Source organism: Oreochromis niloticus, linkage group LG14 (genome assembly GCF_001858045.2).
Source record: "Oreochromis niloticus isolate F11D_XX linkage group LG14, O_niloticus_UMD_NMBU, whole genome shotgun sequence".
Lineage (NCBI taxonomy): Eukaryota > Metazoa > Chordata > Actinopteri > Cichliformes > Cichlidae > Oreochromis > Oreochromis niloticus.
In genome coordinates this window covers 17,840,714-17,853,925 of record NC_031979.2, presented here as the reverse complement: position 1 = coordinate 17,853,925, position 13,212 = coordinate 17,840,714, and the positions used below count along the sequence as shown (strand labels likewise).

The 13,212-nt window shown below is 40.5% G+C and overlaps 1 protein-coding gene across 9 annotated transcripts in view; it reads right to left on the bottom strand.

Annotated features, from left to right (window-relative positions):
- The window catches only part of gria4a (glutamate receptor, ionotropic, AMPA 4a), a 108,979-nt gene extending 97,481 nt beyond the window's left edge, over positions 1–11,498 (bottom strand). For 4 of the 9 annotated variants that reach the window (XR_003213844.1, XM_025898283.1, XM_025898282.1 and 1 more), the window contains exons 1-2: positions 10,914–11,325; positions 5,842–6,000 (exon numbers count right to left, since the gene is read on the bottom strand). Coding sequence is in view for 6 of the 9 variants with exons in the window: in XM_025898283.1 (XP_025754068.1) it covers positions 5,842–6,000; positions 10,914–11,007 (253 nt within the window). In the remaining 3 variants the exon portion in view is untranslated. Of the gene's footprint in view, positions 1–5,841; positions 6,001–10,913; positions 11,326–11,406 lie in introns of those variants that run through there. The other 5 variants (XR_003213843.1, XR_003213845.1, XM_019345323.2 and 2 more) reach the window with 2 other exon arrangements.
- Between the last annotated feature and the right edge of the window lie 1,714 nt (positions 11,499–13,212).

Genomic DNA, 13,212 nt, shown 5'->3' with positions numbered 1-13,212 from the left:
CAATCAGAAAAGAACATCTTGTACCAAACAAGCAGTAAAAATCCAGACCACGCTGCCCACACCAGCCAAATCTAGATCCACTCACACCCCTATGGGGATGGGTCACATTCGACACATTCGATGGGAGTTGTCTATTCTAGAGCAGGAATGCCCAAACTGATAAGGTACAAAGGGTCACTGAACAGTTTGATGAGTATAAAAATGATGTAAATCATGTGCTACAGCTTTCACAGTCAGCCAATGTCGAACTATCTGAAAAGCTGAGGGTTTTCTATTGACTTTTTAGACAGCCCACTCCACCACATCATCAAAATTCAAAATAAGACAACATACTTTGGAAAACTGGTGTTTCATCACTCCATCAAAGGTCCAGAAGCTCAGTGAACCAATGTCACGGCACTTTGAAGCTTCCATCTGACTGAGGCCCTTCATGTTGGGTTTTTACTTTAATTTGTTACCCATCTGTAGGTCTACTGTTTTGCTTTTTACTGCTCACTGCTGGTTATCCATATCCACGGTGATGCAAACACCCACTTAGTTCAGTGTATCAGCAATGTTTTGTTACACTGTGTCATTTATTCTAAAAGTGGGAAGCACAACTAGCAGTAGAGCTAAGATTGAACAAATGTGAAGTGTAAGCATTTTATGATATTTTCATCATTATGTATATATGAGTCTGTGTCCATATAGTTATTAGGTCCAAATGTAATAAATCATAATGTGAAGGCTGTTTTTTTGTGTGTTGCGTAGGTGGAAAACCCTTAATTGAGAAGACTAATTGCCACCACATCTCTGAGCTGATTAATTTAGGAAGAAAGCAAGACGGACACATCAAGGAGAGTCTGACTCCAACAGTTTGACTCAGGCAGGCTGCAGAGATAATCAGGTGCAGCCAGCATGTAAACGCAATCTGTGGCAGTCAATTATTGATTTGTGAATAATTGACTATAGGGACAGTCTATATTAACTTTAGGTGGCAAATGAGGTCATGCATCGCAGCGAGAATCAACCAACCACGCCACACAGAACCGCACATCCCGCCTAATCATCTTTACAGCTGTGCAGTAATAAATAGAATAGAAAGCAATAGACTAGAATAGAATCTCACTTACACCCAAACACTCATCATTATGTTTTTAAGCTTTGACACCACAAACAAAGCATAACCACCTATTGTTACAAATCGCTTCCTCTCAATTTCTTCCGTCTCTGCCTCTAATGCACCTTATCACTTTCTGACTATCTTCATCGCAGTCTCAGTGGATTGTTTTGTTTTTCACAGCACACACGCTATCACGCACCTTAGTGATGCACAGGTTTGTAGACGCACACGTACACACGCATTAACTGCAGACTTTAATGAAATCAAGCACATGGATTAGCATGATCAAGCCCTTGAAAAGAGATGGAGCTCTTCGCCCAGTGGAGTAGTGTGGTGCTCTAGTGGGACACATTAATACAAACATCAATACACACAGCTTTAACAAAGTAAGACACAGAGTCACATCCTACATAGCTATATGTGCTGATATAGACAGAAATACCAAGATTGATGGTAGACGAGGATATACGGATGTGCGATACTGCTATGAGAAAATGGTTTGTACTACTGGGTGACCAGGAGAAGCGATGGGGACCAAGGATTTTCACGATCCATTCACACTTTCTGAATGCTAGAATAGAGAGGAACTAGCCAAGGTCAGAGGCAGTATTCCCTATTCAAATTCGGAGTGTTGCTCACCACCCGGAGCAAGAGTCAAGGATTAATTTAGAGATCCATTCGCCACGCCTGTGCAGAGGATAGGTGCAGTAAAACGCAATGAAGAGGAAGAGTCTGAGGAGATGGAAAGACAAGGAGGGAAGAGAGGGAGAAGTGGAAACCGGCGAAGGTGAGAGGGAGGGAAGGAACAAAAGTGAAAAGAGTGGGCAAGAAAGCGAGAGAGAGAAAAAAGGTGCAAAGAGAAAGAAGTGGCTCTGCTTGTTATGCGTAGCCTGTGGAGAGAGGAAGAGAGAGGGGAAGAGCCGACGGTTCGCATAGAAGAGCCTCCTCTTGCCAACACCTGTGCGTGTTTGTGTGTGTTTGTTTGCACACTTGTAAGAGAAAGGTACACATATGATTCACTGAAAATAAACTTCAGCGGTTGTGTTAAGAGCAAGGAAGAAACGGGTCAGTCAGCACAAAAGTGTGGCTTCTTGATGATGGTTCATGAATGTGAATTCCCCCGAACTGCCTCAACAGAATCCAAAGAGTGAAACTGAATGATTTTGGAGATTCCCTGAATTTTCAGTTATCACAAGGAATTTGATATTTTCGATTGAGAGTGAATGCTTCTTTAGCCTTTGGATAGCAGAGGTTTGACGAGTACTCAGAGAGAACCAATGTAGGCACAGGGAGAACATGCAAACACAGAAAGGCAAAAGTGCTAGACACTCTGTAAGATATCTGAGAAAAAAATTATCCACCCTCTCTGAGAATATCATTTAACATACATTAACTACCTATATCTCTATATCTCTTAACTGGGAAAAAATGTAGTGCTTACACTGAAATATTTAGTCCCAAATCTCCACTTTTTTATGGCACAACAGGGTTTCTGATGGTCACATTTCTAAGTCAGTCAGGCTGATTGATTGCACCTTCATACTCGTCCCCTTACTTTATAAGAATGCAACCTGATGTTTATTCATTGTGCACCATCCCACTCACTCACTCAGCTTAACAATGGACTGGAACAGATGCAGTGTGTGAAGGGATCTAAGGGTGGGAGGTTGTAGACTATCAATTTTCCAGTGACTGTACGCTGTATTAACTAATCTATTCATTTATGTGGCTCTGTGGTGCAGTGTGTAGAAACAAACTTGGAAATTACACTTTTGATTTATGATTAAATATAACTAGAATTTGACTCCAGTTAAATCTTTGGGGGGAGGGTATGGAATCTCAAAATTCATTTTACTCATGTAACAAACATAAAACTATTGTCAGGTGATGCTCTAAACATTTCAGATTCTGAAGCATATATTTGTTCCTGGAAAACAAATTGATATAATATTGTGAAGACAAGCGGTGCATTGTTGTAAAATACTGTATTGATTTCGTACACAGCACCTAGTTAATAACCCTGGTGGTCGATTTGTTAAAGCTTAATGAGATAAGGAGGTAAAACGCTGCAACACAGTCTCTTGAGAATTTCCCTAAAATAGGATGGATGGACTTTAGAACTGTGTTAACAAGGGAACATGATATGATGATGCCCTTGAGAGGAAAAACACATATTTTGCGAACAGTTGGATAAATGATAAATAAATTCTTTCTACTTAAAGCTTTCAACTTTTCTGCTTTATCAAACTCCCCCAATGTCTAGATCCAGCTCACCGAGAGTATCAATGAAGCTTTATCCCCTCTCAAACATTGGCATAAAAGACACTGTTGAGTAAATTAACAAGAGCAGCTTGTCCCCATCTTAAACACAGCACTCAAACATGCAATCACAAAGACTTGTACACAAGCGCAGGCACACAAATGACTGAAACTGGGGCTTCTAGAAAACAAATAACTAAATGACTATCATACAAAATACACAAAGACATCACAAGGGCATCTCTCAGTCATATGAGGTGAAAACAACAACGAGGATCACATTGATCTAACATTCCCTAAACTGGTCTGCTTTCAACAGTTGGTTGAACTGGCGATGTGACACAAATCAGACTAAAGAAACAGTTATAACAAACAGTTCTGAACTTTGTGGGAAACAACATTAGCTGATTAGTATAAATTCAACCTAAAGTGTTATTCGTATTTTTTCACCCATTCTTGATTGCTACTCAAATGTGTTAAGGGTTTTAAGCGGAAAAATCTAACACATTTCATAGCAATCAAGAATGGGTGAAAAAACAGTCTAAAGTGGTAAACGGCCATTACTGAAATATCAGTTTACCATCCTTTGCTTGGCGATTTCAAAGATGACCACACTTTAATACTGACTTTTGACCGGATGTGACAAAACTTGAACTTTCTGGAAGATTTGCATCCTGCTACTGGCAAAGAAATAACAGCATTTTATGAAAAGAGCATCATAACAAAAGCCAAGCATGATGGTGGTAGTGTGATGGTCTGAGGCTGCTTTGCTGCTTCAGGAAGTGGACGACTTGTTGTAATTGATTGAACCATGAATGGAACCACCTCAAGCAGACTTAGGTTACGCAGTACAACGATGATCTGAAAGGGACCGGAAAGTCCTCCTCTGAATGACTCACAAAGAAAATGAAGGTTTTGAAGTAGCCTAGTTAAATCCAGTTTCTTAAATCCAAACCTCATACAGAGTTTATCATCAGTGGCTGAATTCCTCTGTAAAGATTTCCTCCACAGCGATGTGAAAGACTCATTGCCATTTATCATAAACACTTGATTGCAGTTATTGTTGCCAAGGGTGGCGCAACCAGTTATCAGGTTTAGGGGGCCATTATTTTTTCCTATCGGGCAAGGTAGGTTTGAATAACTTTTTCCCCATGCTAATGACATCATCATCTAAAAACTGGATTTTGTTTTTATTTCGTTTAATTTTGTGTAATATTAAAATGTGTTTGATGATCTTACACATGTAGATGTGCAAATATGTAAAATAATAAATAAATAAAAATAGCCAACAAAGAAAAATGTGTTAAAGCTAACGCTATCCAGAGCTTAGAGCCTCAAGCCAGCAGCCTCGGTATGAGCAAAGGATCAAAGCAGTTATGAAAAAAATAATGGAGCTGAGTGAAAAAGAGAAAAGGGTGGATGTCCTGTAATCTAGTGAAGTTTTAAACATACTGTAAAATGATGTAAGTACCTGACATGTGATTTTTTACATAAATCTGTTCCATCTGATTTTGTTTGGTAAGGTAAGATTGGTCAGGTAAACTCAAAAGCTCATTTTTGGTATCTCTTTCCAATAGCAGAGCACTTTATTTATACTGTAACCTAAATGATTTCATTATGCAAATATTATGTTGCACTGAGTAGAATTTGATTTTTGTGTCCATATGCTGTCACTTACAATTCTTGGAAAGAAAATTGCACGTGGCAAAAATCGGTATTCCACAGTTGGGGCTCCCATGAAAAACCCACAGACACCTGCAGCATGTGCAGCAGTTCTGACCTGTCGCCAACCAGCTGCCCATATAGCCTTGTTAACACTAACTTGCGAGTGCAAACATCGTAAAATCTCTCTCATAGGCTTCCAGGTCGACAGGGAGTTTGAAGGATTAGATGTCATCCCCCCATGAACAGACAGGGATGGTGAAAGATTAGCTGTCATCTTTCAAAAGATCAGAGAGGACACAAGCACCAACTGTTCCCCTCTGTTCTGAACACAAAGGACCCATATTAAACACTGTCTGCAACAGTTCCCAGACTAATTTTATACTTGTAACAGACTGCAATATTTTGTGATGGGTTATGTTATCCTTTTACAGATGGGAGTGATAATGTGAATAGAAGAGAATGAAATAAATCAGTCTGGGTAACAACTGCCAACAGAATTAACCACTTGACAGTGCTTCAAAATGCCACACAGCAACGACTTTAGCATTTATCACTGTTTCACTGTCTTGTACAGTGTCTAAAATCAGAACTTTAAAACATCAATTTGAATAAAAAGACCGCTCGAAGCAAAATATGATACTGTGCATTTTAAAATATGGTTACAGTTTGATCCTTTGAACAACTCCAGGTAGAAAATAAAACAAATATTTATCTAAAATGGTAATGACAGATTAGCTAAAGGGAGCAATAGGGATGGAGAGAGAGGCATACTGTACGCATTTGTTGTTTAACCAGCCACATATTTAAGTACTTACATGCATTGGTGACTGCAAAGCTGTTGGCAGTCTCTATGTTGTCCACATGTGGAACCAGGTTAAAGGGAGCTTCCGTAGCATTAGGGCTGGTGTTGTGAAGGAAGATAGCTAGTCGAAAAGCTGTATACTCCTGATCAGTATTCCTAATGAACAATCCACCTAGAAAGAGGGACAAAGAAAGAAGAAGAGAGGCCAAGAAGGTAAGAAACATGATTCAAAAGAAAGGAAGTGAGTTATTGTAAGGCGGAGAGGGGTCGGGTGGAAAAAGTCGCGAAAGACGGAGAGTGACAGGTAGAAGAGTAATGAGAGGAACGAAAGATAAATGGGGAGGGCAGAGAAAAACAGAGGAGGGGAGAAGTGAGGAGATAGCCAAGATCTTCATTAGCTTTGTTATAAAAGGTAATTTGTCTTTTAGCACATCCTCGCTCTCTGTCTCACGCACAAACATGAATACCAACACATTTGTGGAGGCTCACACTGCAGACTGCATTGATGAAATCTGAGAAAGACAGAGAGATGGAGAGGAAAGGAGAAGAAAAGAGAAACGACTAAGCTGTCGGGAAAGCCATCAAAGAGATAATGAGTCTGAGAGGACTTAAAAGAAAACAGATCAAAAAGGGTCAGCCAAATAAAGGAGGAGGATATGCCATGAAAAAACACAGAGTAACAGAGAGCAAGTGTTAAAAGTCATTGTTTTTTAAAAAAATGAAAGCTTCCCCTCATGCAGTTCAGTGAAAGAGAATGAAGACGAGGTAGGAAGAAACAGAAAAGCTAGGTATTTGCCTTCAGTAAAAGGAACAAAATATGAATTAAATAACTGGGTGAGACAATGTTTGAAAAGCTCAGAGAGTGACCCACCCTCTAAAAAGAGGAGCGTAGGGAGACATGAAAAGACTTTCACTGCAGTCTAGTGAAAAACTAAGTACACCCCATGATTCAGCACCTTTAGAAGCAAAAGCTTCACTTCAAAAATAACTTTAATATGACTTCATCAATGTCTCACTTCACTGTAGAGATATTTTGGCCAACTCTTCTTTGCGTCACTGTCATTCATTGAGGTTTGAGGTTTGTTCATGCACAGTTCTGTTAAGGTTCATCTCAGCATTTCAGTCAGTTTGAGCACTGAACTTTGTCTGTGTCATTGTAACAGCTTGAGTCTTTTCTTTTTCAGCCGTTCTGTTGTAGATTTATTGCTATGCTTGGCATAGTCGTTGTCCTGTTGCATGACTCAATATTAGCTAAGGTTTAGCTGTCAAACAGATGACCTCCCATTTGACTCTAGAACACTTTAGTGTACAGAAGAATTTAAGGACCACTGTGGCTAAAAAACAAGCTCAAATCATCACCCCTCCACCACCGTGCTTGACAGTTGGTACGAGGTGTTTGCGCTGATATGCTGCATTATGTTTTCTCCAAACGTGATGCTGTGCATTATGACCAAACGGCTCCACTTTCATCTTGTCTTTCAGAGGACATTGTTCAACAAGTCTTGTCATTTGTTCAGGTTCAGCTTTGCAAACCTAAGCCATGCTGTCATGTATTTTGAAGAGGCTTTCTCCAGAAAACCCTTCCAGGACATACTTATTCAATCTTTTCATGAACTTTAACATTTAACATATTTACTGAGGCCTTTTTTTCAAGTGGTCTGACCATTACGCAGTCTAACCATCGTACAAATTCACTGGGAGGTCCATTCTTTGTGATATTTTGCCAACACATACCCAAATGCTTCAAAATTGTAAACAAAAAGTCTCCTTTTATAGAGGTGCTCAAACTTGCTAATGATGAGGTGATCAAATATCTGGCAGCATCTGGCATCTACTTACCTTCCTAATTCCTGTGGAAACATTAAGGGTGTACTTAGTTTTTCACAGGACTGCAAAGAGTGATGTGAAAATGTTTAGGGGTTTTTTTCACATCACCTCATATGCAAAGAATAACCGCTTGTAAACTATACACCAGTTTCACCATTAAATGGAACTGAACTTGGGAACCTGGAAATCTGCATAACAGAGCTTTCTAATACGAGTTTAAGATAACATCCATCCATCCATGGCCGGGTCACGGGGGCAGCAGCCTAAGCTATGTTAAGATAACATAACATAGCAAAATTATATCAGCTAAAACTCCTAATTTTTTTGAATTACACTGGATTTTTGCACCTGATTCACTCCAACGGATGGATGGCAACAATGAACCTCCAACCACCAAAGAACAGAGAAAACCAGTGAGCGAAGTGGTTTGTTTGACTGAACCATTTGGGATGTTGTGTTGTAAACTGTTTTAAATATCAATCACAAATGTACTCGGCAGTCAGAAGACAATAAAATAAGCCACAACCTAAAGGAGCTTTGAGAGCTATCGAGCAATCAGTGCTGTTAACAGTCGTGTCTTGTATTAGATATGTATGAAAATTGTACGTATATATCTTATATCTGTAAAATACTTAGCAAGTAATTGGATAAATCATTTATTTAGTGTCATAACCAAAAAAACACACCTGTAACGCTTACTGGCAAGTTGTCCCTTGTAGGGCATCTATAAGTCCAGGCGGCTTGTTGTTTAGCTATAAGTGCTCAGGATCAGGATCTTGCAATTTATCTTGCAAATCTTGCAATTTAACAGGTATTAGAAGGCATGAGCGCATCATTGGAGTTTTAACAGGTTTACACATGGCTACCTGTCCGTTTTTTGGATTGATTTGAACATTTTTTTTTTTAATTTCCTCAAATTTTAAATGGTATAGCACACAGCTGTTTAACCAAGCTGCTCAACTTATATAACCCCCAAAAGAGCACTGAGATCATCTATCCTGATGCTCTTAGTGCAGCCGAGGTCTTAATTTAAGCATAGAGGGGATCGGGCTTTTGCAGTTGCAGCCTCTAGTGGAATAACCTGCCACTTGATATTTGTACTGCAGTCTATACAGTCTTTTAAATCCCGTGTTAAAACTCCCTTTTTCTATTTTGGCTTTTAATTCCATTTCAGCGAGACTTCCTGTTACTCTTGAGTCCCATTAGTGTCTTTTTTATGTTGTGGTGTCTTTTTTGGTTTGTTTTTAGTCACATTTAATTGTATTTATTTGTTTTATGTTTTGTTTTATTGTGCTTATTTTACTGAGCTAAGATTTTTGTTTGTTTGTTTCGTAAAGCACTAGGTCATCCTTGTTGCTTTTAAATGTTCTATTGAAATAAAGATTGACATTGACGTTAAGATAATTACATAAATTAATTCTGCCTAACATTACGACTTGAGGAAAACCAATGTGAATTAGTTTGAACTGAGTCAGGCTCAAGTAAACTGAATTGGATTACACGAGCAGACTGTGAAGCCTTGACATTGCTTTGCGGGAGAGAGAGGAGAAGAGGGGTTGAGAGAGGGATGACAGGGGAGGAGTTGGGAGGCAGAGCATATTGAACGAAGCAATTATCACTACATAACATGTCACTTATCCATGTGGCTTCATGTGTCCCTTTAATACATCAGGTTCACTCTGATTTCTTGCGTTTCTTCTACAAAGCCCAGACAAATAATCAGTAACCATCTCCAAATATCAAGACACACGTCTGTACACATACACAGCTGGAGCATGTGTGGGAACTGCGCAAATTCCAGAAGAAATTATTTTGCGCAAACATTACAATTTCATCAAAAACTGATGATGATTAAAAATTCCATGTGTCTTGTTCAAAAATTAAAATATATTTTAGTTTTAGGGTAAAATATCACCTGAGAGGACAGACACACACACATTTAACACGTACTGAAACTAGATGAGGACGTCATTGCAGTAGTTTGTCAAATAATTTTTTCTACATATTCTCATCTTTGTCCTTCTTTGTCTCACACTCTCTTTTTCACACACACGTATGTGAAAAGAAATCGTCTGTGCATCCACTGCCATTACACTTGTGTGCAATGCAGAGATATGCAAATGACTTCTCAAGTAAGCCCGAGAGCCAAGTGGATGATCATGTATGTATATTGGAGTGTTTTAAGGAGGCTGGCCAGAGGGAGGGAAGGAAAGACTGCATGTGTGTGCTTTAGCATGATCGTGCATGCTTTGTACAGCATGTAGATGTGTGCAAACATGTTCACTGTGAGCATGTGTTGTTGAATGTTTAGAGGCGTGCTTGACATTTGTAACTACTCAAATGCGCAGAATACACCGAGTGTGCATTATTCTAACTGTATGTGGACAGTGTATGTGTGCACATCCATGCTTGAATATCAGTGAAAATGTGTGTATGTGTGTTTGTGTGAACCTGTGTGCATAAAAAACAGAAAATATTTAGCGCATTAAGTTTATTGGCAGCTGTAGAGAGACAGAGTCAAGGAGGCGAATCTCATTATAGGACCTCCCAGCTGCCCCCCACAAGGAGTGATGCAGTGCATTCATTATCACACACATGCCTGGCTGGATGTGTGTATGTTTGTGCGTGAAGGAAAGAAGGGGAGGAAGAGATTCCGAGCATGTGTGGTGGTTCATATGAGTAAACCCATGATTCAGATTCAGTTAACTTCATCTCAGATCTATTAGATGGCTTGAAATACAGGCTCATCCCGCACTGACACGGGGTAACTGGAAAAGGGCAGAGAGAGAGAGAGAGAGGTGTGTGTGTGTGTGTGTGAGAGAGAGAGAGGGAGAGAGAGAGAATACTGCAGTGTCTAAACACTGAAGAAGACTAGAAGGGAACAAAGCTCGCTGAAACATTCATGAGCCCTGAACAGCTTTTAAAATACACGCAAATACAGTAGAAGGACAGACAGAGTGAAAGCGTTTGTGTGCATTTATAAACCATATGAGTCACAACTAAAATATCTTGGATTAGAAAAATAATAATAAAAGTAAGAAAAGATGCACCACAGAGGAAATGTTCCTATAGTTATATGTTGTTCTGTTCCTTCATTCTTAAGTAAATTTCCCGTGTTTTACAGAATCTTATGGTTTGCAGGGTCCTGGTGCACCTTTTTTTTCATGGTGACTGCTGTCCGCTAAAAATCCACCAAAATTCCGCGTAGTGTGTCAGATCTGAGTGTCCGTGCGTAAAATCAGTAATCCTCCAACTCACCTATCTGCACTGAGCTGGGGAAAGCCCCTGTCGCCAGCCCCCAAAGGGCGGAATACACCCCGAGAAAGTGCCAAGAAAAAATTATAATCCTCATTTTTCTTTAATTCAATCCCTTCAGAAACTGTTGAGAGACATCGAGGGAGATGGGGAAGATGCGAAAAGACAGAAAAAGGCGCTAGAAAAAAAGAGACGGGGAAAAAAGAGAGAAGAAGATAAGAGAGGTTTTATTTTCCCCCGTTTCCCGGGTCGTATTCCTATTCCATGGTGGTTTCGGTCGGTTCTTTCCCTGCAGTGTCCGCTCAGGAGAAAGCTGTGGGTCCGGTGCACATGTGAAGACAGGGAGAGAGAAAGAGTGAGGGGAAACTCGTAGAATGATTGGCGAGCAGGGAGAACAGCCTGCATGGAAGAACTGGACATGCGCGCCCAGTCTCTCTCTCTCTCTCTCTCCAGCTCGTCCGCCCCTACTCTGTCTCTCACTCACTCACTCACTCACCCAGGGTTAGACGGACTGTTTCTCCATCTCCTTCTACATCTTCCACCCTCCACCATCCTTCTCCGACGTCTTTAGGTTTGCTTGAACCCAAATGGTAAATTCTGGACGGGTTAAAGTGGAGAGAAAAACACAACAACAGAACTCGTGTTTAATCTCTGAATGAATGATTCACAAAACGAGTGCGCGGGGCATAAAGTGAGAAAATCAAAGTGATTCATTTGAAAATGCGACGTTTAACATAAATACTGTTGGGGTTTTTTGGGTGGTGTTGTTGTTGGTGGGGTTTAAGTCCAAAGTGAGAAAGAGTGACAGAAAGCGCGCGCTTGTGAATAACTAATTGCATTACGAACCCAATCCATCCTCACGCAGCGCTCCACTCCGCTGTCAGAGCGTAATATGTGTGTCCAACCTGTGCAGCAGCGTTCAGGCCAGCTGACAGAGGGAAACCTCAAGCTCTCTTTGACTGCTGGACGCCGTTCGCGCCCCGAGTGCCAGCTAAAATCATCGTTATTTCAACGTCACGACCCCGTGAGCGCAAAAATCTGCCCGGTGAGGGAAAAAACTGCAAATACAAGAGAGACAGTGCGACCATTCCTTGACACAGGCTCATAAAAGTCTGAAATAATGAGATAGTCTGAATAGCTTAGAATAAGGGAATAAAACGGCGGAAAAGGAATCATAGCCCGGAGTACACCGTGTTAGAGTGCGTTATGTTAATGCCGTATCCCATTCAGAGTCGTTTAATCTAGCCTGCCGGTAGCAGGTCGGTAAAACTGACAGACGGTCTGGGATCGCGTAGTTACACGGTGGAGAGCACAGTTTCATTTTTCCAGATGGCAAAACGAAAGGGTTGCTTCACGGCTTGTCCCAGTGAAAGATGTACTCTGCCCGTCTTTGAAGGGTTTCCCCGGTCGGTTGCAAGAACATGCGAGTAAATCAAACAGCCTGGAAAAATGCGAGTTCAACATTTCTTACATTTCCACTACACATCTCTACCCTCCGAGAATGTTAATTCACCTAAAATTAAGACTCTCTTTCCGCGATGTAGCAGCATGTGATTTCATTTGATTTAAAGCTAGAGTTTTTCCATAGAAGCAAACACTCTGCATCTTATTATAGCCTGGCCTTATTAGAGTGCTTGGATGAACAGGGTGGCATCGGTGATCTTGGCTGGTTGTTTACTCCCATGGGGCAGTATCATGTGTAAGCGTTTTATATTCAAAAGCTACACGCTGAGGGTTCATGTATATTCGGAGTCCTCTAAACCAGTGTCCAGCAGTTTGAAGCCTCAAGTTCCTCCACCGCACTGACGAAATCTGTCCATGGTGCTGAAGTCAAACTGCGCTACAGGCAGGCTGACTCGTCACTGCTCTCACACCATGTGCCGCTGAGAGCAAACAATCTGCAGGTATCGCTGAAAACAATCATCACACCAGAACATAATGCTGATGAGTTACTTCCCTCTGGACAAAGGTGTGCTAATTAGTACCTACCTCCTACTGTGACTGTTACTTGGCCGGATGGCTATTATTGTGTATGCCACATAAGATACACTTATATATACATTTTCTGACATTTTAATTTAGTCAAGTATACAAATTCTAGTAATTTACTTGATAATCCCTTGTTTTGGTGAAGTCTAATGTAAACTGAATGAACTTATACATAAATATAATTTTACCAAGTGTTGCAATGTGGCTGTAATGGAAAGGATCTCATATGTCAGAAATTCAGTAGCACTGCTTACTCATCATGTATATGTGGGCTATCTATGTGAACATTTTCTAACTGTATTGCAGACAATAC